The sequence below is a fragment of the Leucoraja erinacea genome, chromosome 33 (assembly GCF_028641065.1).
Source record: "Leucoraja erinacea ecotype New England chromosome 33, Leri_hhj_1, whole genome shotgun sequence".
Taxonomy (NCBI): Eukaryota; Metazoa; Chordata; class Chondrichthyes; order Rajiformes; family Rajidae; genus Leucoraja; species Leucoraja erinaceus.
The window spans coordinates 1715035-1738203 of NC_073409.1; the positions used below are offsets into that span (position 1 = coordinate 1715035).

The 23169-nt window shown below is 42.4% G+C and overlaps 2 protein-coding genes across 4 annotated transcripts in view; one reads left to right on the forward strand and one right to left on the reverse strand.

Moving 5' to 3' along the window:
• The window catches only part of LOC129712537 (transmembrane 6 superfamily member 1-like), a 45981-nt gene extending 40225 nt beyond the window's left edge, over window positions 1–5756 (reverse strand). For all 3 annotated transcript variants that reach the window (XM_055661019.1, XM_055661018.1, XM_055661016.1), the window contains exons 1-2: window positions 5624–5756; window positions 3237–3343 (exon numbers count right to left, since the gene is read on the reverse strand). In XM_055661019.1, coding sequence (XP_055516994.1) covers window positions 3237–3343 — 107 coding nt within the window. In that variant the 5' untranslated portion in view covers window positions 5624–5756. The remainder of the gene's footprint in view (window positions 1–3236; window positions 3344–5623) is intronic.
• A 279-nt stretch (window positions 5757–6035) lies between these two features.
• On the forward strand, window positions 6036–21576 carry idh2 (isocitrate dehydrogenase (NADP(+)) 2). The gene is made up of 11 exons (XM_055661026.1): window positions 6036–6227; window positions 11957–12048; window positions 12763–12928; window positions 14759–14919; window positions 15308–15451; window positions 16018–16154; window positions 16771–16922; window positions 18476–18588; window positions 19258–19355; window positions 20348–20440; window positions 21213–21576. The coding sequence occupies exons 1-11, from the start codon at window positions 6098–6100 to the stop codon at window positions 21298–21300; spliced, it is 1374 nt and encodes a 457-aa protein (XP_055517001.1). The 5' UTR covers window positions 6036–6097; the 3' UTR covers window positions 21301–21576.
• The last annotated feature ends 1593 nt before the right edge of the window (window positions 21577–23169 follow it).

The window sequence follows — 23169 nt, forward strand, 5'->3', positions numbered from 1 at the left end:
AAGCTGTTAAACTAGATTTCAATGCGTCTTTCAGTAACTGCAAAGGATCCCACTGCAGTCATTTGACGGAGGGTTCTCCCTGGTGGCCTGCCCTATATTTTCCTTCAATTGGTTTCACTAAAGTAGATTATGCAGACATTATCGTATTACTGTTTATGAGAACCTCTGTGTGCAAATAGCCTGTCACATTCCCCACATTAAAACTGCAACTGAAGTTGTGAAAACTAAAGTTCTTTCTGTAAAGTTTATTCATGCATTATCTCTTAAAAACCACAAATCAATTCAGAAAGGAATGAGAACAAACTTGGCAATTTGCCATCCCTCAATATGTTTAGATTTTAATCACGGATAAAATTCAGGATTTACAAATCAGCTTCAAAACGGCCGAGAGTAAACTAAATTAGTGGGTAAAGTTAAATATTGATAACAGATATGGGTTCAACAATCCTACAAAGATATTCTTGTGCCATTGAAGCACCATGTTGTATGTTAATAGCTTTAATTTGGAATAGTTACTTGGAGATTTTAAATAAATTTATGTTCTTCAAAACTGAATTGAGCTCATTATTAAATTCAAAACGTGGCACTTTAATAATACCTTTAATATAGGAAATGTCATAACATATGTCAAAGGAGGGAAAAGGGAGCAATATAAACAGATCTGGGAAATGATAGAATAAGCAAATACTTTTATAGGAAAGAAACAATGCCCATGAAGCAGAAACATACAACAAAGCAAAAAACACTTCTCCGCACGCTCCGCAACTGAATGATAACTTTATTCTCTTTTTCAGGATGACTAAACACCTTTGACCTGAAACATTAACTGTTTCTCTTCCCACTGATCTACCTGACCAGCTAGACAAAAATGCTGGAGAAACTCAACGGGTGAGGCAGCATCTATGGAGCGAAGGAATAGGTAACGTTTCGGGTCGAGACCCTTCTTCAGACCTGACCAGTTACATTTTTTCAGCAATTTCTTTAAATTTTTGCAAATATTAATCATTGACATTTTAAAATTAAAAAAAGAATGTTGGTAATTTTGAAAAGGATTGATAGTTTTTGACAATAGGGAACAATTTATGATGTTAAATATTATTGAGACTAGAAAATTATGGGTCAGAGATTCAATGGGAATGTCTGTGGAAAAGTAGGTGCTTTTAACCACAGATATTTAAATAGTGTATAATAGAAAATGGAGGGGGGGGGGTGGAAACTGAGGCATGAATGCAATACCAATACTTTGGGATGGATTGTCCAATTGGATGTTCACTGATAGTTTGAGGTAACAATGTTTATCACAATTTACATAAGAATATATGAATTAGGGACAGCCATTTGGCCCCTTATTAAGATTTTAGCAACCTGCAGGAATCTTTATTCTTCAGGATTCTGCATTCCTGCTACCTGTGGTTATCATTCACTTGAAGATAGACACAAACTGCTGGAGGACAGCGGGACAGGCAGCATCTCTGGAGAAGGAATGGGTGACGTTTCAGGTCGAGACACTTCTTCACAGTTATCATTCACTCACTAGTTTATCAAGAATCAATCTACCTTTTCCTTAAAAATATCCAGATTCTATTTCCACTGCTCTTTCAGGAAGAGTTCTGTAACTATTCATGATTCTTCTCTCTAATAAAGGGTGGCCCACTACTTTCAAACAGTGACCTTAGTTCTCCCACAAGAGGAAGCATTCACTCCACACCCACCCGATCATGATGGCACAGGATGGTCTGAGTTACAATCAATTCCCTCTCACTCTTCCAAACTCCAGCAGCAGCAAGTGTAGCTTGTCCAACTTTCCCTCATAGGACAGCCTGACGATTCCAGATATCAGTCCGATAATCCTCCTCCAAACTGCTTCTGCTGCAGCAGCACTCTTCTGTTTACATAAGTAGACCATAAACCCATGTAAGTGAAGCCTAATCTACGTCTTGGCGAGCCTGCTCAACTCCCAACTGTTGATCACATTTGCTGGGCAGATTTGTTCCTTCAATGCTTTCATGCAGTACAGAATGTTATTTGCTTCTGTGGTGCTATTCAAAGAGCTATTTAATTAGCATCACATCCTGTTCTTTTCAGCTATTCATTTTCCCTTTGAATATTGCTATCACTTTGTCCACTGGCCCACAAGTAGTGAATTCCAGAACGCAGGAACATGCCTTGCAAATCAATTCCTTTAATAATTCCATTTATTCCCAATTTTATTAAATGTTCACTGACTCTCTTGCCAATGTAAATAATTTCCCCCCCTCCTATCTTATTGAAATCCCCACGTTTGAATATCTTAATTAAACCTACTCTGCTCCAAAGAAAACAATTAGTATCTCTTAATAAAGTTTCTCAAATTAGGAACATACTGGTAAATTTCTGTCCCCACTCTAATACTGTGCAGCCCAGAAATAAGGCCTGACAAATAAATTATAAAGGTTCATCATGGACTCTTTCCTTTGTTATTCAATGCCACTATCTATTCATTTGTTTCTGATTTTTATGCATTTTAAGATGCCTTATCAACCAGTCTAGCCATCTTCAAATATTTGGCTATGTTTTATTAATCATTTACTTTTCAATGTTTAAAGTACTCTTCTGGTGGCATGTTTAACCATTGAGAATAATTGCTATCATTTCTAATTCTTTGGGGAAAAAAATTCCATGTGATCTTTTCAATCCAACTAAGAAACTAGGCAGGGCCTAGATTTTTACTTTTTTTTTGGCAGTCCAACACTCCCTCAGCAATTCACTGCTCTGACTACCTAGATTTTAGCTTTCAAGATGCTAGACTAGGATTTGAATCCATAAACTATTAGTTCAGAGGTAGGAATACTACCATGTACAGATTATAAACAACTGTGAGTAGAAGTGGAATTGAGATATGGATTAGTCATGACTTAATCAGGATTATCTGCAGTATCCTGCTAATATGATCAACATCACTAAGGCAGATTATCTGGTGCTATCTGTTGAAGTTTGTGGAAGATTGATGAACACAAATTAACTGCTGATATTTTACACAACACTGACCTGATTTATTTGGCTGTAATGTGCTGTGGAATATCCCTGTTATGTAGAGCACTACTGAATTTAAAGTAAGAAAAGACACAAAGTACTGAAGTAACTCAGCAGGGATAAGTAACGTTTTGGGTTGGGACTTTTCTTAAGGGCTTCTGGTCAAAAAAATTAAAGTCTTTTGTTTCCATTGAATGTTAGATGGGATGAAGAGCGTCCTGTACCTATTTCCCTCATCTTGGTAATTATTGGATCTTCTACTTGGATAGTCCCTCGAGATTGAAGATGACTTGTCTTTAAAACCCTGCAAGTTCAGCAGGTCAAGCAGCATCTGTGGAAGAAAAAGATGTATGTCAATGAGGCAGATATGAACCAACCCTTCTGAACAAGAGGTAGGAGGAGGTGCCTGAAGAGATGGGTGGTGCGCACATTGCCGTTTACCCTGGGCGTGAGTGCTTCTTACGCATAGATTAGGGGTTTCAGTGCTATCATAGAGCCATGGAGCATAGGGAATCAAGTATTTTAGCCCAATATAACATGTCGACCAAGGTGCCTTGCTGAGCTAGTCCTACTTGCCTGCACATACCCCATATCCCTGCAAACCTTTCCAATCCACGTACTTGTCCCAAAGCAACACAAGCTGACAATGCTGGAATCTTTAGTAAAATACAAAATGTTGGCAAAACTCACCATGTCAGGCAGAATTTTTTTTTCCCGCCACTATCATTCTGCCAGCTCATTTCATGTAGGCACCAGGGCACAGTGAAATGTCTTTGTGCATATAGCTCAGCAAGACTGTCACCATATATAAGCACACATTCTCTTATTATTGTCATACAGTGTGGAAACAAGCCCTTTGGCCCAACTTTGACCACACCAACCAACATGTCCCCATCTATCTTTGTCCCACCTGCCTGCATTTGGCCCATATCACTCTAAACCTGTCCTATCCATTTACCTGTCCAAATGTTCAGCAACCTGAATGTACACCACCAACTGGGTCCATATGCATTGCCCTTTAAACCTTTCCCATTAATGTACCTGTCCAAATTGTGTGGGGAGGAACAGCAGATGCTGGTTTACAATAAAGATAGACACAAAAAGCTGGAGTAACTCAGCAGGACAGGCAGCATCTCTGGAGAGAAGGAATGGGTGATTTCGGGTCAGAACATTTCTTCAGTGGGTGTTGTGATACAACTGTGAAGTGAGCTCTATTTCTTCTCTCCACGAATGCTGCCTGATCCGCTGAGTCACTCCAGCTTTTTGTGTCATAGGTGATAGGAGCAGAATTAGGCCATTCAGCCCATCAAGTCTACTCCGCCATTCAATCATGGCTGATCTATCTCTCCCTCCTAACCCCATTCTTGGTTCTTGGCCCTCAAATATTCGAAATGGAATTTAAACTGGAGGTGGCGGAGGGTGGATTTAAACAAAAAAGGAGAAGAAGGGCTACCTTGCATTTAGTTGCGTCTGGTTGAGTAACTATGGCAGGGTGAAGACTATTCCATGCTTTAATTGTGCGGGGGAAGAATGAATGAACTCTCCTGCCTTCTCCCCATATTCTCCTGACACCCGCACAAATCATTACATCCCTGTGTTTTTTGTATTCTAGTAGGTATGTTACAAAACCTACCTGAATCGTCATTAGGAATCTGCCCTCAGCCATGTCGGCGATTTTGGCGCTGTTTGGAGGGGGCGGGTTTAAAACGCGATTTTTACTAGGCTGTACTAATCGCACATGTTCAGCCTAGTAAATCATTAACGAAAAATCGCTGCAAGACCCGGTCGCAAAAGGTATTATTAGTTTTATAGGCCTCGATAATATAGTTCTAATAGTTTTAAAATTACTGTCTGATTCCGCAACCTCTCGCAGCCCCAGGGTTTTATAGAGCAAACAATTAAAGGTATGTACCTTATTTTTACATTAAATGGGGCATATATATAACCCTGAATATCAAGTTATCTATAGCGAGTAGCTCATTTTGGGCTTTTTATATCCCGCAGTATTTTTCTCGGCATTTGAGGGCACTAATCCAGCGCTATGTCAACGTTCTAAACCAGCGCGTTCCACATGAACCCACTAGAAAGCCGATTTAAATGGGCATTTATTTACAGCAATTGAACACTAAATTCCTTCCATTTGGCCTATAAATTAATGTAAATTAGATATAAAAATCATGTTATATTGTGAATTATTTGTGAATAATCTTTGGACACTTAGGCTATTTAAAAATGTTAATCTTTCCTTAAGAAATGGGCTTTTGACTATCCAAGATCACAGCTTTTTTGTAATGTCCATTGAAAATCAATAGGGAACAAGATGCTAATTTCCGAGTATGAAAATGGTCATAACTTTTTTAATACTTGAGATATGAAAGTGAATTTGGTGTCAAATTAAACTTATTGTTATGCTTTATCTGATGGGATAAATTGCAGACTTGATTTTTTTAATCTCAAAATTTTGTAACATTGCTAATTCTAGCCCTCTTGAAATATATGCTAGCAATTATTGTCTACCTGAGTCTAGGTGTCTACCTGTCTAAATGCCTTTTTACCTCATGTTTTCTTTTTTAAATTCAAGGAACCTTCTAAGAACATCCAGGAATGTTACCTGGATATCTCTTCATCAGCCAAAAGGTGTGTCTGTGTGGTGTGGTGTGTGATGAGTGGTGAGGAGGGTCGATGAGTGAGTAAAGCCGCTCCAGGGCAAATGGCGCGTCTTCATAACGGCCGGGCGGTAGGGGAGGGGGGTACCCGGCGCGCTGACGTCATCGACCCCCCCCCCCTCAAGGAGGGCCCGGCGCGCTGACGTCAGCGACCCCCTTTCCCCCCCCCCCCCCCTCCGAGGACCGCCCGGCGCGCTGACGTCAGCGTCCTTCGTTGCCCCCCCCCCCTCCCCATCCAAGCGGAATACCAGGCCAATGGGGTGGTCGGCTGCTGACGTAAGCACGCCGGGCGGAGCGCTGTCGGCGGGCGCGCGCACGCAAGCCGGTCCGAGGGTGTAAAGCACGCGCGTGGCGCGTGGTGGGGGGGGGGGCGGCGCGAGGCGGCAACAGCGGAGTAGTCGACAAAGGCAGCGGGAGAGATGGCAGCTTACCTCAGGGCATGGAGCCGGCTCGGCATCAACACCAACATCAGCCGCCAGCCCAGCACTAACGCGGTGGCGGCGGCGGCAGCAGCTCCCGCACTCTGCCAGGCGGTACAGAGGCGCAGCTGTGAGTGTGTTTGCCGCATTCTCTCATCTCCTCCTTCACCTTGTGGAGCCGACCCAGTCCCTCGGTAACCGGGCCCCGTTATGGCGGGACGGACATCAGCTCCCTCCCCGCCATCAGCTCCCTCCCCGCCTCCATCCCGCAGCTCATCGCCGGCCCATTCACCTCCACCTCCCTCCCTGCGCCCTCGGCTCACCCCGTCCCACGGCGCTTGCAGCCGGTAGGCCCGGGTAGTGGTGGGGAGACGACGGTGGTGCTAGTCTGGGGCTATAGGATCTTTGGTCTGGGGGGTGGGGGTCGGGTCAGCGGCGCTCCGGAAGCTGCAGTGACCGGCCCGCTGCAATGTCCTTGCTACCCCAGTAGGTCAACTCAAGGTCGGCGGCGGCGGCGCCTCGAACCAACCTCCCTACATTCCTCCCTCTCCTCCTTCCTCCCCCCCCCCCCCCCATCCTCCTTCCCCAACCACTGTCCTTCCCCCCCCAGCAATGCCCCCCCCCCTTCCTCTCCCTCCCCCCCCCTCCTCCTTCTCCCCTCCCTCCCTCCTCCTCCCCCCCCCCTCTACTATCCCCTCCCTCTCCCGCCCCCCTCTCTCCTCCCCCCTCCTCCCCCCCTTCCTCCCCCTCCCCTCCTCCCCTCCCCCCCCCCGCTCCCTCTCCCCTCCTCCCCTCTCCCCCCTCCTCCTCCTCTCCTCCCCCCTCCCCCCCCACTCTTCCTTTCTCTCTCTCCCTCTCTTCCTCTCTCTCTCTCTCTCTCTCTCTCTCTCTATCTTTCTTGCTCTCTCTCTTTATCTCTCTCCCTCTCCCTCTCTCTCTCCATCTCTCTCTCTCTCTCTCCCCTCTCTCTCCCTCTCTCCTCCTCCTCCTTCTCCTCCCCCTCCTCTCCTCCCTCCTCTCCTCTCTCCCCCTCTCCCTCTCTCTTCTCCCCCCCCTCTCCCTTCCTCCCTCTCTCCCCCCCTCCTCTCCTGCCTCCTCCCTCCCTCCCTCCCCTCCCTCCCTCCCCCCTCCCCCCCTCTCCCTCCCTCCTCCCCCCCTCCTCCCTCTCCCCCCTCCTCTCCTCCTCTCTCCTCCCCTCTCCCTCCCACTCCCCCCCTCCCTCTCTCCCCCCCCCTCTCTCTCTCCCTCGCTGTCTCTCTCTCTCTCTCTCTCTCTCCCCCTCCCTTTCTCACCCCCCCTCCCTCTCTCCCTCCCCCTCTCCCTCACACTCCCCCCCCCTCCCTCTCTCTCCCCTCCCCCTCTCCCTCCCTCCTCCTCTCCCCTCCCCCCCCCTCCCCTCCTCCCCTCCTCTCCTCTCTTCTCCTCTCCTCTCCTTTCCTCTCCTCTCCCCCTCCCTCCTCCCCTCTCCTCTCCTCCCCCCCCCTCTCCTCTCCTCCCCCCCCCTCTCCTCTCTCTCTCCTCCCTCCCCCCCCCCCCTCCCCTCCCCCCCCCTCGCCTCTCCTACTCCCTCCTCTCCTCCCCCCCCCTCCTCTCCTCTCCCCCCCTCCTCTCTCTCCTCTCCTCCCCTCCTCCTCCTCTCCCCCCCCCCTCCCTCTCCTCTCCCCCTCCCCCTCTCTCCCCCTTCCTCTCCCTCTCCCCCTCCTCCCCCTTCTCCTCTCCTCTCTCCCCTCTCCCCCTCCCTCCCGCTCCTTCTCTCCTCTCCCCGCCTCCCCTCCCTCCCCTCCTCTCCTCCCCCCTCTCCTCTCTCCTCCCCTCTTCATTCCTCTCCTCTCCTCCCCTCTCCCTCCTCCTCTCCCCCCTCCTCCTCTCCTTTCCTCCCCTCTCCTCCCCTCTCCTCTCCCCTCCCCTCCCCTCTCTCCTTTCCCCTTCCCTCCTCTCCCCCCCCCTCCCTCCTCCTCTCCCTCTCCTCTCCTCTCCCCCCCCTTCCCTCTCCTCCCGCTCCCTCTCCTCCATCCCTCCTCCTCCTCTTCTCCCCTCCCTCCCCTCCCCCTCTCCCCTCCCCTCCCCTCTCCTCTCCTCTCTCCCTCCCCTCCCCTCTCCTCCCCCCCCCCCCCCCCCCCCCCCCCTCCCCCCCCCCCCCCCCCCTCCCTCTCCTCCCAGCCCCCCTCATTTCAATTCCCCCCCCTCCCTCTTTTCCTCTCCCCCTCCTCTCCTTTGAAGTTTCGTCCCCTCCCTGTCCAGCCGACCTCCCCCGTTGACGTGGCCGTCTCGCTCAGCGGTTTCCCGCATCTGCTGCAGTAATCCGCTTTGTGAGCCTTTCCCTTCCGCTACTCCCCAGCATGTTATATTCCCAATGCCCTCTCTCCTTTTATGAAAGGAGAGGACATGTGCAGCACAATCCCCGGTCGCTCTATTTGATTGAAGTTCAAAGTGTGGACAAATCTGATCTTGTAACATGTCTTGGATTGGTTCGATTGGCAGTGGCTATTACCCTGATTCTCTGGTGGCATCAGTTGGAAAATCGTTTAAATAAATTCGTGGTTGTCTTTCGCATAATCTCACTTGATATGGGCGCTGCGGATTGAGTGCTTAGTTCTGTAATCTGATCTCGAATGTGGTTGGTGCTTGATTGCTACGATTTTCTCTGGATTGCACGTGACTGCAGGCCTGACTTCTTAGTGCATTTTTCAAATCAAGAGTTGTTATTGCTAAAGTGGGTTTCCAGAATTATCTCGAATTGCTGATTTCGTGCTGGCAATCTCCTCTCAACCTGATTGCAGCCCTGACTTCTATTTTTTCAAGAGTGTATAACTGGCTGTGGGTTACATTTTTTCTCTCCACCGATCTGCATCCTCTGTGGGGGACATTGACCTGAAATATTATTTTCATTTTTCTCTTCAGCCAAACCCTAACCCACCAACAAATGATCATATGTCTTTTTATTGCTTGTTTCCATCTTTTGCAAGATGTTGCATTTGGATCATAGTGATAAATAAAGGCTTCCTTATGTCACCGTTTTTCTTTGGGGAATTTTTAGATTTTAATGGTAATTCTTCTGTTATTTACCACTAAGTATAAAATTAATTTTTAGTATCGCTAAAATTTAACTTTAGTCCATTTCGATAGGCTGACACATGTTTTTCTCTCACTTTTTGGCTAGTCTTGAGGAATATTGTGAAACTCAAATCCAAATCATTCTCGCATTCCAATTTTAGCATTTCTAATACAGCAGTGGATGTGAATATTCAAAACACCACTTGTGCAGAAATGCAGTGGAAAACTTGATAAATATTTAGTATGAAAGGTATTGAAGACATCTGTGCTTTCCCATTTTCCCGTGCCTTATTATCCGTGGCCTCATTAGTTTCTCATGGGAGCAGAAAGCCAATCAACTTCTGATCGACGCACTGCCACTAAGTTAAACTACTGGCAATCTTATCTCTACTAATTTTATGCCACTTCACGTCCCTTGATATTATTCTTAATCAAACTAGCAAGTCTGAAGAAGGGGTTCGGCCCGAAACGTTGCCTATTTCCTTCGCTCCATAGATGCTGCTGCACCCGCTGAGTTTCTCCAGCAGTTTGTGTACCTAGCAATCTACCAATCTGCTTTCTTGAAATTTTATCAACTACTTTCGGGCAAACTTTCTTATTTGCATTTGTACAGTGTTTTCTAATTTCTCAGTGGTTTAAGTCGACATTTTAAAACTTTCTGATCTCTTTCTCGGCTCCCAGGCAGAGGAAAAAGCTTCTGTATTTGTCCCATTTAATTTCTCTTTAACCCTGTTTAACCTTGCAATGTGTCATCAGAGGCCAATATCATGCTTTTAGATATAAGGGCAAGTAGAACTGTAAGAAATTAGCATCTGCCTACTTGTATATCTGCTCAGCTTCACAATATTCTGATTATTTGATTTCTATCATGTAAGTGGAGTCCCTAGCTGGTAGGTCAAGGCTGAGTTATAACATTAACTAGACCCTCTGCTTTTATAAAAGGTTTTAATCAGATAACAATGCAGCCTGTGCAAAACCATGCTGCTTCAACTGTAACTGCATTCTACTTGAGGAGTAATGTGTGAAGTAAATCTGCAGTATCTTTTTTGTAGTTAACAGTGCAATGCAATCTAGTATTTCTGGAGATCAGGCTTTGTTCTGCCATCACCCCTCTTCTGACTTCTCCCTCCTATCTTTCCCTCCCCCACCACCAAAATCAATTTGAAGTAGGCACCCAACCCAAAACATCATCCATGTTTGATGCTGCCTGACCCGCTGAATTATACCAGCACTTGTTGTTTTGTATAAACCAACATTTGCAGTTCCTCGTATCTCTTATATTCTTAATGTGCTTTCTTTTCTGCGTGCCACACATTTCATGATTCAGAACATCGTCTTGATTTTGTTGAATCAAAACTAATACCTTTTCTATAATTACTTTATTTCTGTTTTGAGTCTTTTAAATGACTTTGTATGGACATTGGCTTTTTGCTGCAAATAATGCGACCTTCGAATGTCACCTTGTAAATATCTTGCTCCTTTTCCACGAGTAGGCGATTATAAACTAGCACGAGTAATCCTGGGCATGTAAAATTGGCTGTATGCCAAAGCAGTGACACATTCTGTGCATATAATTGCCCTCAAAGTTCACAATAACCTTGAAACTACTGAGGTTTTTGGTTTGCGTCTAGACATTGCTAAGAAATCCATTACACTTTTTTTCTGCTGTTTTTGAAATATTGGGAAGAATCTTGCTTTCGTTTTTCAGGTTGGTGTCTGTAGTTCTGAGGTTACAGTTTATTAAAATTGCCTCTATTTTCATTGATAGTCCTGAAATTAATTTATCAATGGTTTCCTAGATTATAATCTATAAGGTGCAGCAGGCAGTGAAGAAAGCAAATGGTATGTTAGCATTCATAGCAAAAGGATTTGAGTATAAGAGCAGGGAGGTTCTACTGCAGTTGTACAGGGTCTTGGTGAGACCACACCTTGAGTATTGCATACAGTTTTGGTCTCCTAATCTGAGGAAAGACATTCTTGCCATAGAGGGAGTACAGAGAAGGTTCACCAGACTGATTCCTGGGATGTCAGGACTTTCATATGAAGAAAGACTGGTTAAACTCGGCTTGTACACGCTAGAATTTAGAAGATTGAGGGGGAATCTTATAGAAACTTACAAAATTCTTCAGGGGTTGGACAGGCTAGATGCAGGAAGATTATTCCCGATGTTGGGGAAGTCCAGAACTAGTGGTCACAGTTTATGGATAAGAGGGAAGTCTTTTAGGACCGAGAAATGAGAAAATCATTTTTTACACAGAGAGTAGTGAATCTGTGGAATTCTCTGCCACAGAAAGTAGTTGAGCCCAGTTCATTGGCTATATTTAAGAGGGAGTTAGATGTGGCCCTTGTGGCTAAAGGGATTGGGGGTGGGGGGGGGAGGAGGAGGTATGGAGAGAAGGCAGGGATGGGATACTGAGTTGGATGATCAGCCATGATCATATCGAATTGCGGTGCAGGTTCGAAGGGCTGAATGGCCTACTCCTGCACCTATTTTCTATGTCTATGTTTCTATAATCAAATTTAACAAACTGCAATACTACATTTCTCTCTTTCAAACAACATTACTGTAAACTGTTCATTTGTGGATCCTGCCCTTTCATTGGCAACTGTAGATCTGGTTTGCTGCAGTTAGAAATCCTAATTTGTGATTCTTTTCAAAGACAGCACAAACTTCAATTTTAATGAAGATGGAAAGAACAATTACAGCATTTAAACCCATATTGAATAAGCTGTTCTTTATAGATGGTCTTAATTTTAATGATTGAATGATTGGATTATTTGACTAAGCAGCCTTTATTTGAACAGATGCAGACAAGCGTATTAAAGTGGCTAACCCCGTGGTTGAAATGGATGGTGATGAGATGACCCGCATCATCTGGACGTTTATAAAGGAGAAGGTAGGAATCTTTTGTCTTGTAATTTTGACAGTGCTTGTCTGGCTGTGGGGATTAATCAGTAAATAACGTGTAATGTAAGTCCGCTGAAGATTTGAGCTTTTATTTAACACTATAACAATTTTCTTTGAATTCGAGGGTAAATATTTTTCTAACAAGATGTTAGCAAATAGTTGTTTGTAGTGAGTGTGTCATAGGCATGTAATCGGAGATTGGGAAATGCACGATTTCAGATTCTGCTGCTATTTCAAATTGCTGATGCCAGAGGGTATTGATATGAGGGTTAGATTTAATGGATAGGCAGGAGTGGTTCAAGGATTTTGTTTTTGATTAATGATGTAAATATGCGGGGGGAAAAGGACAAATGTTGGAAAAAGTTGAGTTGAGGTGGGGGTGGAAGGTCAGAAACTTTGAGCAAGTGACCACAAATGGAAATTAGATCTGTATCATCTCACAACACAACTGGTTTAGATTTTTAATTTCTAATGCTCTGTGAAGGGCATTCAGTGTGTAGAGCAGTAGCTGGGCCGATAATGTGGGCTTTGGGGTCTATTCCTGTGAAATGCTGTTTATTATTGAATCATCAAAACTGGCACTGTATATCATGATTAAAACATTTGGTTGCTGACATATTGTAAAACTGAAAACCTGCTGAATTTTCTTGCTATTACATGTCTGAGAATTATTAATCTGAAAATAAACTTTTTAAAATCTTAGCTCATCCTTTCCAATGTTGATGTGGAGATGAAGTACTTTGACCTGGGATTGCCACATCGCGATGCTACTAATGATCAGGTTACTATTGACTCTGCACTAGCAACCCAGAAGTATCATGTTGCGGTTAAATGTGCTACAATTACTCCTGATGAGGACAGAGTAGTAGGTAAATGCGTCCTTTTCTCTTTTCTGTTTCAGTTAGTACCTCTATAACTATTGATTAATTTTATTTCTTGGTATTTCTATAGTTCGTGTTTCAGTGCCTCAAGATTTGCATTATCTTGGTCTAATTAATATCAATTTTGCCTCGATGAAATTCTGAAATTTGCTCTCTGCTGGTAGTTGTCAGCTATGTTAGACCTGCCATGTTGCTGCACTGGTGATAAGAAGACCTAAGTTAATGTAATAGTCTCTTATTTGGTTGAACTAAACCAGATTCTAATTTTCTGCCAATATTTAACCTTCAATTAACAAAACAAATTGCCTAATTTATTGATGATGATGTGGCCATGATGATGTCAATCTAGGTTAAATATGTACATGAGATAATTGTTCAAAAATAAACTAAGCTGGAAAAAAAATCCCGATGTGTCCTATAATTGAAAGCGTTCATTAGAAATATATGGAAGCATCAAAACTAGCCCAAATTTAGTAGGAGTGATAAGTACTGCATTACCATAACTGCACTGCTTTCCATGGACATAGTCTGATGCTGCCTGATGCTGCACTGCTTTTGTTACAATAATGTAACCATGCTGTTGATGCAAGGATGCAAGTTTTCTTATAGCATATTCGTATTTTGCAAAAGTGCATTTATATAAAGGCTGTCTGTTTGGCAGACGTTTAGCTTTTTCTAGTGTTCCCAGTTTAATTATGACTGTGTGCTTTGTGTGTGGAGTTTGCATGTTCTTGCATGGCTCCATGTTTCCACCTGGTACTTGTCTCTTCCATGTCCCAAACTCGTGCTGGAAGGTTATTTGGCGACTATAAATTATTCATTACTGTGGGCAAAATAATTGGAGATGTTGATGGATGTGAGAAAATGAGTTGAAACCCTAGAGACACAAGGTGGCAGAAAAGGGTGTAGTGGGATTTGGATATTGGAGCTTTGATGGCCCCGACTATGGATGGCTCCATAGCCCCAACTGCGAGAGAATAAAGAGGGAGAAGATTGGACTTTTTACCTTCCATCACAGTGAGGAATGTGGTAAGCAGCTGTGGTGGATGTTTATGTTAACTTTTACTTTATGTGGTTGTGTGTTTTGTTGCTTTTCACGTAGTATGGCTGTATGGTAACTCAAATTTCACTGTACCTTAATTGGTACATGTGACAATAAACTGACCTTGAAACCCAAATGGCCAAATAGTCTCCTCTGTAAAACTAATGAATGCTTTATTGCAAGAAGTGGTTGGACTGTCACTCCAATAAGATGTATATTGCACTGGTGAGGTGGAGATCACAGTGTGAAAGGATTGGAAGTGAATGCTGAGCAAAACAGTCCTGGAGGAACTCGGTAGGTCAGGTAGCAAATGTGGAGGGAATGGACGGATGACATTTTGGGCTGGGACCCTTCAGTCCTGTCCTGGCACACTCTGTCCTTTCCATCCACCAATGCTGCCTGGCCTGCTGAGTTCCTCCAGTACTTTGTTTTGCTTAAGATTCCAGTCTCCAGAAGAGGATGCTGATTGTCGTTAGGTGAAATGGGGTGGCAGTCAACACATGGCCAGAAACACCTGTTTGTGTTATAAAGCACAAAAGAGAGATTGAGGCATTATGAAGCAGTTTAATTTGTGTTTATGTTGCAGTTACGATTACAACTTGAATGCAATGTCAGATATTGAACTACAACTGGAAGCATGTAGAAGGTCATTTAATTCACTTTTCGAGTGGTGCAAGACTTTTCTGTATTTAAAATGTTGAAATGTGAATGCACCTTGACTGTTGATCATTCTTTGAGTTGTTAAATTGATACCTCTATTGTTCATGATTTTGCAGAATTTAAACTGAAGAACATGTGGAAGAGTCCAAATGGTACAATCAGAAACATCTTGGGTGGTACAGTCTTCCGTGAGCCAATAATCTGCAACAACATCCCCCGCTTAGTTCCCGGTTGGGCTAAACCCATTACCATTGGCAGACATGCACATGGTGACCAGGTAAGTGATTCATAAATTGTGATCTATCTAGGAATGACCATATTGCCATTTCGGTTTATTTGTCTAATTTCATTAAGAATGTTATTGCCTCTGCCTGTCTGGTTGATTCAGATGAGCCCTGTTTGGTAACACTCAATGCAGACCAATATTTTTCGTCCAGCATATCCTTTTTTAATGTCATTTACGAAGGGTAATTTTCAATTTTAATTCTATTCTCTCATTCAGTGTAGTACACCTATGCATACATTTTGTTTTGCATTCAGCAGTCTTTAATTGGAGTTGAAATAATCAATTTCATATTATAGAATTTTGTTCTTAGTTGCTATCTTTTTAAAATTATTTAGATGTTTGTGTATCTCCAATCGATTAACTTGAGTTTATTTTACAGTACAAAGCTGTAGACTTTGTGGTGGACAAACCAGGAAAATTCAAGTTGGTCTTCACTCCAAAGGATGGCAGTGCTGTTAAGGAGTGGGAGGTGTTTGACTTTCCAGGCGGTGGGGTCGGAATGGGCATGTACAACACCGATGAGGTAATTTCTCCATTTCTAATGATGCCTTTTTCACAACTAGACAGGTCTGCTGGAGGACCAGTGTGGGATTTTCTTTAATGTGCAACTCCTTGGGGCAAGGCTGTTGTTTTCTATGGAGTTGCAATCCTACCTTTAGTATTTTGAGTGGGTGCCCATTCCCCTTTTTGGGGTAGAGTTGTGTCTTGTTATGACATGGCCATGAGGATGGTAGTCAGCAAATCTGGTACGTTCAAGCCTGGAATCGGCATTCGGCCCTAACAACGTGTAACATTGCTTTGATGTGCAGTATTTGCAATGTTACCTGCAGATTTGGCAAATGGGATCAGGGCAATTTTGAGCTGCTGAGTATTTTTTTCTGTCTTCCAATCCTTTAATTTAAAGAAAAATTATTTTTAAAAATGGCTTGATTGTTGACTCCATGGTGTAATGTAAACACTCCAATGGATGCACTCTTTGCATCTGCCCATTATTCAGACAGGGTGGTTAATGAGCTTGAAATGAAATATTTGAATTAAGAATGCCTGTTTATACCTTCCAGTCAGACTGACTCCTCTTGTTTTCTTTAGTCCATCAGTGGCTTTGCACACAGCTGCTTTCAATATGCTCTGCGGAAGAAGTGGCCACTTTACATGAGTACAAAGAATACTATTCTAAAAGCTTATGATGGGCGTTTCAAGGACATTTTTGAAGAGATTTTTCAGCAGTAAGTATGTCTTGCTTCTCTTACAACCTTTGTCCAAAATAAAGGATGACATTTTTAAACTTTGAGATATCACATCAAAATGTACATGTACCTGTAGCCACTATCATTCAGCTATTGGAATTCTGCCATTCCAAGCTGTCCTACAATTTGTGATTCATCTGGTGGAGAAAAACTGATGAAGGTTCAATGGCAAAAATGATGAATTGCATGTTTATTAAATTGACTGTGCTACTAATATAGTTGAGGGTAGCATGACGTTTTGGGACATTTTTAAAGTGGCAGAACAAGTGGCAATGAATAAAGGAACCATTACTTTCAACAGGTCATCAGAAAACATTCACTGTTCCTTTTTGTTTATTGTACTAAGGTCATAAGGGATAGAAGTAGAATTAGGTCATTTGCCCCAATCAAGTCTACTCTGCCATTCAATCATGGCTGATCTATCTCTCTCTCCTAACCCCATTCTCCTGCATTCTCCCATAACCTCTGATATCTGAATTAATCAAAAATCTTTTTATTTATCTCTGCCTTAAAAATATCAACTGAGTTGTATGATTATTAAAATTGTTTTTTTGTGTTGAGTTATCATTTTGGATTTAATCATTTTCTCCCACAGAAAGTACAAAGGAGAATATGAGAAGGCTGGCATATGGTATGAGCATCGCCTCATTGATGATATGGTTGCTCAAGTGCTGAAATCCTCTGGTGGATTTGTGTGGGCCTGCAAGAACTACGATGGTGATGTGCAGTCTGATATTCTAGCTCAAGGTGATTGCATATTTTAACCATCATTAGTAAACTTGTCTTTGAAATCTAACAATGTATATTTCACTCGGCTCTGTCCACGGAAGCTGAAGAAAGCATAGGGTGACAGTTGAGAAGAAATTGGAAAGGGGGAAAGTATGTTTTTTTTTTTGTTTTTTTTTTACCCAGTTTGACTTTGTAGTGTATTTCTGGGGCTGGAGAAATTTTAAAATGCAGGGGTTGGAGAGTCCATTTATAGCCCATGTAGATACTGAGGACGTTGATTCTGTTGAAAGCATGATCAGCCAAGATCTGTTAAAAGCAAGGCCACAAGGAATCTTCCAGGGTAATCTTAAAAACATTTGTACATGTGTATGGATAGGAAGGGTTTAGCAGAGCTGCCAAGTAGTACGGATTTTCCGTATTTTGTACGGAAATGCGATCAGAATACGGATGTACGGATTTCCTTTGTAAAATACGGATTTTTATTTTTAAAATCAGCCCGACTTCCTGTTTCATCTTGCTGCTTAAAAAATGCAAGGATATAAAAAGTCATACTGTACCTCTAATAATTATAGCAGATTAAACCTATTAGTATTTTAAATTTCAAGATCTGCATGATTATTTTTGTAAACTTTAATCTACCTGTCCCGCTCCAGGTTTACACAGCGTTGTCAGTTTAACGTGTGGGAATTTAAACGAACAGCGCGATGGGTTCTAAAAATAGCGCTCCCAGCTGGTGCACTATTGCCTATACACAGAGCGCAATGACTACAGTGCTGTAGGTCACAGACTGTTAGGGGAGGGAGAAGGAGAGAGTGTGGGAGGGAGAAAAAAGGAAGGGGGAAGAGGGAGGGGGTGGGAGAGAGGGAGGGGAAGGAAGGAAGGAGGGAGAGAGAAGGGGGCTTCCAAAATGGCTTCCACATCATCATTTGGTGCTAAAAGCAGGAAGCAGCCGTTCAAACAGCAGTATACAAAGAGATGGCAATGAATGCACTGTCAAGTTAGGTGCATAGAAGAGTTATGCATTCTTGTACTCTTACATGGGTGTGACCGCACATAGGAAGAAAACTTTTTTCAGAAATATGGCACCGCGTAAAAATACTGATTTCCTCAGTATAATACTGGTTTTCAGGTACTAGAATACTAAAATGCTCTGACAAAACTTGGCAGCTCTGGTTTAGAGACATGGGCCAAGTGCAGGTAAAAGTGACCAGCCAGAATACAGATTTAGTCGGCACAGACAGGTTAGCTGAGCCTGTTTTCATGCTCTAATTCTACCATCTGTGCTAATAATACATGTCTAATTTCATACCAAAATTAGAAGTGCAGTTTCAACCTCTCTGACCCTATAAGGATTGAAAGTCTTCTTGCTTTGAGTGCTCCATTTGCTTTGTGCCAGTAAGCTTAAAATAGTATTGAAAATGATTTGTGTTGTAAAGCCAGTAAATCTATAATATAAATATTATTGCAAAGGCAGATCGCAGTGCTTTACGACAATGTTGAAGATCCCAAATTAAAGTGATGCTGAATAATCAACTGGTCTGTTTTATATATGTTTTCTTGTTTTTATTTAGGATTTGGTTCTCTTGGCTTGATGACTTCTGTTTTGGTTTGTCCTGATGGGAAGACAATTGAAGCAGAGGCCGCTCATGGCACAGTCACGCGTCACTACAGAGAACACCAGAAGGTATGCAGTGAGGTTGATGGTTGGGGAAAATGGGCTGTGGCATTGGGAGTGAAGATTACTGGGGCTTTGTTTTTCCTTTGCACTGCTTTGTCTCACACAACCCCGATGTTTGTATAACAGTGCTTAAATGGTTTCACAAATATGTCCTCTGAGAATTGCTATTCCAAAAATAAATATTGGGCCCTTTTATACTGAGTAAGCCCAATCATAAACCTAATTTATCTGGGCATCCTTACAATAATTCATGCTTAATTGGGCTTGAACTTGCATTAACTACCATGCTCATTGGTGTTAATCCAAAAGGGAGCCTTTTAAATAAGGATTTTAAATGTAGGCTTTTGTAAAATTAATCTCAAACTCTGAATTTATTAATTACAATCTACATTTCCTGTGGTGCCATTGTCACGCCTGTATTGGCTCTTTAGAAGTTCAATTAATTCCATTCATTGCTTTTATCCTCCAGCCCTATTTTGTTCCTCTGAGTAATTAACCCATTCTCTTTGAAATTACTAAAGCTGGTTAGATTGTCCTAATTTCAACTAAAAACAATTTTGATAATGCAGAGTTAAATCTTTAAATATTTAAGTCTGTGTTAATATCATGGCTTCGGTGAAACAACTACACTATATTCTTGGTTGGAAAAGGCTGATCTGAATGTTCCTTTTGCAGGGCAATCCTACTAGCACCAATCCTATTGCTAGTATTTTTGCATGGACTCGAGGCCTTGAACACCGTGGGAAGCTGGATGACAATCAAGAGCTCATTAGGTAAAGACATGGGTTAAATATTTCTTGAATAATCAGTTAAATTGTAAAGTGTTGGCTGCCATGGACGCAGATACTACAGTGGTATCTAAGATGCTTTTATATAGATATTGGAAGGATATGGATCATGTGACCAAATTAAAATAGTTTTAGGATCAGATTCATTCCACGGGTCCCCTGTGACCTGTTAGGAAACTACTGGCATAACTTAGTCATTTAAAAATGTATTTAGCGTGTAGTCAGTTGCACTCTTTGATCACCCTGTTTTTTTTTTACCATTTCAATAATGTATCTCTGGATGAGTTTGGGTTTGAGATCCAAGCTGCTTATCAATGGTCCTATGGAGCCATTGCATTCATCTCGGTGATTAGTCCAATCATGTCAGTACTGTCTTCTGACTGCAGAGGTCACTGGGGAGCCTGTGGAATTAATCTAGCCCTAAAATGGTTTTAGTTTGGTCACTGACTGATTTATTAATGCTGTACAACATTGTAAACATTTGTAGATAGGACCATGTGGATTTCATCTACATAGCCTTAGCCGCCCAAACGCCTGACAACTAGTACTCATTTCTTAACTGGCCTTACTGGGAGGATTTCCTGAATAGTAAGAGATTGACTGTCAGGCTGCATAAGTGCCTGGGAAAGACCTTTCAAGTACAGGTGTAGTCCCTTATCCATCCTGTGGCTGGGTGTCATTGCTTGACTGGCAGAGGTGAATGTAAAAGCTGACATCAGGAATGTGTTTCCTGGTCTCGGGCAACACTTCCTTGATTCATATCGCACCCTGCAGCTGACATCAGAGAGATTCCTGAAAATGACCACGTTCCGTGTTTTAGCAAAATGCTCACCAGTCCCAAATCTGGTATTAATCCTCCAGGAACTGTTCAGGTATAGCTTCTATCTGCAACAACAGTATTGGATTCAATTCAATTGTAACTTGTTATATTTAAATGTGCTAATACAGATACTCTAACATAATTTTTCCCTTTAAAGGTTTGCTCTAACATTGGAACAGGTTTGCGTTGAAACAGTTGAGAGTGGTGTCATGACAAAGGATCTGGCTGGTTGTATCCATGGACTCAGCCAGTAAGTTTAGTGTTTTAATTACATCAATTGTTATTCCAAGTCCTTCTGAGATTTTGATTAATTTACTATTTTACAATTAAAATTATGCTGATAATACAAGGTTGTTTAGGATGAACTGTTTGATCTGTACAAAGAGAGTGCACAAATCACTTATCAGCTAGGTTTATCTCAGCACTTGACTAGTATGCATTTATTAGGGGGCTGTCCTGGAGCATTCATATTAGAATCCAGACTGGAATGGCCACCATGTGAATTAGAGAAACTGGTAGCCTAGACGGTGAGGACATGGGGATTTAGGTTGATTTTCACATAGATTATGGGTTAGAGGGGGAAATCTAACAGTACTTTAAAGCTGTTGAGGTTTGGGTATAAAGGCAAGAAGCATGGGGAACTGCTACTGTCACCCACACTTTTTATACGGTCGGTTATGTGAAGGTGTGAGCGTGATGAGTAAATGCACTGGGGTTGCCTGGGTGAGAGGACAAGTTAATTTGGCTAGTGTAGGTGGGACATGTTGGGCCGAAGGGCCTGTTTTCTGCACTGTATCACTATTTAGGAGTGGGAGTCAGCATGTCAACCATTGCATTGTCATTGTTACCCAAGGAATCCGTGGTGACATATGGTGGTTGCAGATTTTTAACAAATGGAAAATCAATTGCAAGGCCTCATGTAGATATGCCCTAGATTTTTTTTTAAATAAGGATGCAGGAGAACTTAATCACGAGATAAATATTTGTCTTAAAATTGATTTTTTTCTATTTTCCTTCTGCAGTGTCCGACTGAACGAACATTATGTGAACACTACTGACTTCTTGGATGCTATAAAGAATAACTTGGAAAAAGCCCTAGGCAAGAAGTAGATGGTCTAAAAGATCCATTTTACCTCATTTTAACTTAAGAATAAAGTCACATCAAATAGAAGGGGAAAAAGCCAGTCATTACATATTTTTTTAAGTTTTAAATTTATTAAGGATCTGATTTCCCAGTATTGCCTGGGAGGACATTGTACAGAAGTTTGTTGGGAATTGATGTGAGTTTTGTATTGTGAAACATTTCAAGATCTGTAATATATTTGTCACTAGGAATGAAGTTGGCATTAATTAACAAGAAGCAATAAAAAACATTTTAAAGTGCAACTTTGTATACTGTTTTGATTTTCATTCCAAAGGACAGTTTATGCAACAAAGTAACTGTGCAGGCAAAACAAATAATTATTACTTGGTGTAACAAATTTGGCATTTATAAGCGAGTTCGTTATTCCAAGTGAAAAACATTTGGCGGCATGGACACAGACCTGCACCTCATCCGCAGCCAGGATCGATCACGTGTTTCTGACACTGGCGAACCACCACTGGATGGGCCATCCCCGTCCCCTCCCGAGTGCACCACCCAAGCTAATGCTTTGTAATCGTTCGTAGCAAATGAATGCCGAATGTATGTTGCTCAGATCACTATGATGAGACCGATGCTACTACACCAAAGGAAACATGCAATGCATGGAAACAAAGGTTTCAAGTAACAGCCAGCAGATGGCGCTCTACACATTTTTTTAACCACAAGTGGCAGGGTTTTGGAACTCATTGAGACAAATGTGACATTAGTGTGAATTTGTTGGTCATTCGACTGATACTATAGTTTTGTAGAAAGTCACAATGCTGTACATTTTAACATGGTATTGCTGCTTTTCAGTGGAGGGCAACATCTGTAAATAATCTTACCTAATGATTTCTGGCAACACTGGGACCAATTAGAGGTTTTTTCTTTACATCAAATGAGTTGGAGGATGTTGACCATTTAAGAACCTCACAACATAACGGATAAGGAAGAGGTTAATGGCTCCCTCCGTCTACCTACAGTATAATGAAGGATCTCAATCTGAATCGTCACCTATTCCTTATTCCAAGAGATGCTGCCTGTCCTGCTGAGTTACTCCAACTTTTTGTCTATCTTTGGTTTAAACCAGCATCTGCCGTTTTCCTTCCTACCCCTGTAATAACAAGTATTAGCAGATGCTGGTTTATACCAAAGACACAAAACAGACCAACAAGCAGGTCAAGCAGTATTGTTGGAGAACGTAGATAAGTATAATTTTGGGTCAGAACCCTTCTAAATCAGTCAGAAAAAGGGTTCCAACCCAAAATCTCATCTATCCATGTTCTCCAAAGATGCTGCTTGACCTGTGGAGTTACTCCAGCGTTTTGTCTCATCTATACGAGGGTTTGGTTAAACATGTGAATACATAACCTACAGTTGAATTCCCTATACCAAAGGAACCTAGCAGCCAAAGGAAGACAAAAGTGGTGAAAGTGGTGCTTTCTTAGCCCTAAAAATGTTCTTGGTCATCACTGATCTTCAGTGCTGTTGAGCATTTTCTTCTCCCAAATCTGTCTACCAGCTTTTCTAAAGTGACAGATGTCTTTGTGTGCGTGGGTGGCTGGCTTTTTGCAGTCCATTCTCCAACCTGTCCACAAATCTGTATTGAACTATACCTGAAGAGTTGGTATTCCTCAATGTGACTTAAAACTGTTTCTTTGTCTTAATGTGACTAAAAACTCATTCTACATATAACCATATAACATATAACCATATAACAATTACAGCACGGAAACAGGCCATCTCGGCCCTACAAGTCCGTGCCGAACAAAATTTTTTCCCCTTAGTCCCACCTGCCTGCACTCATACCATAACCCTCCACTCCCTTCTCATCCATATGCCTATCCAATTTATTT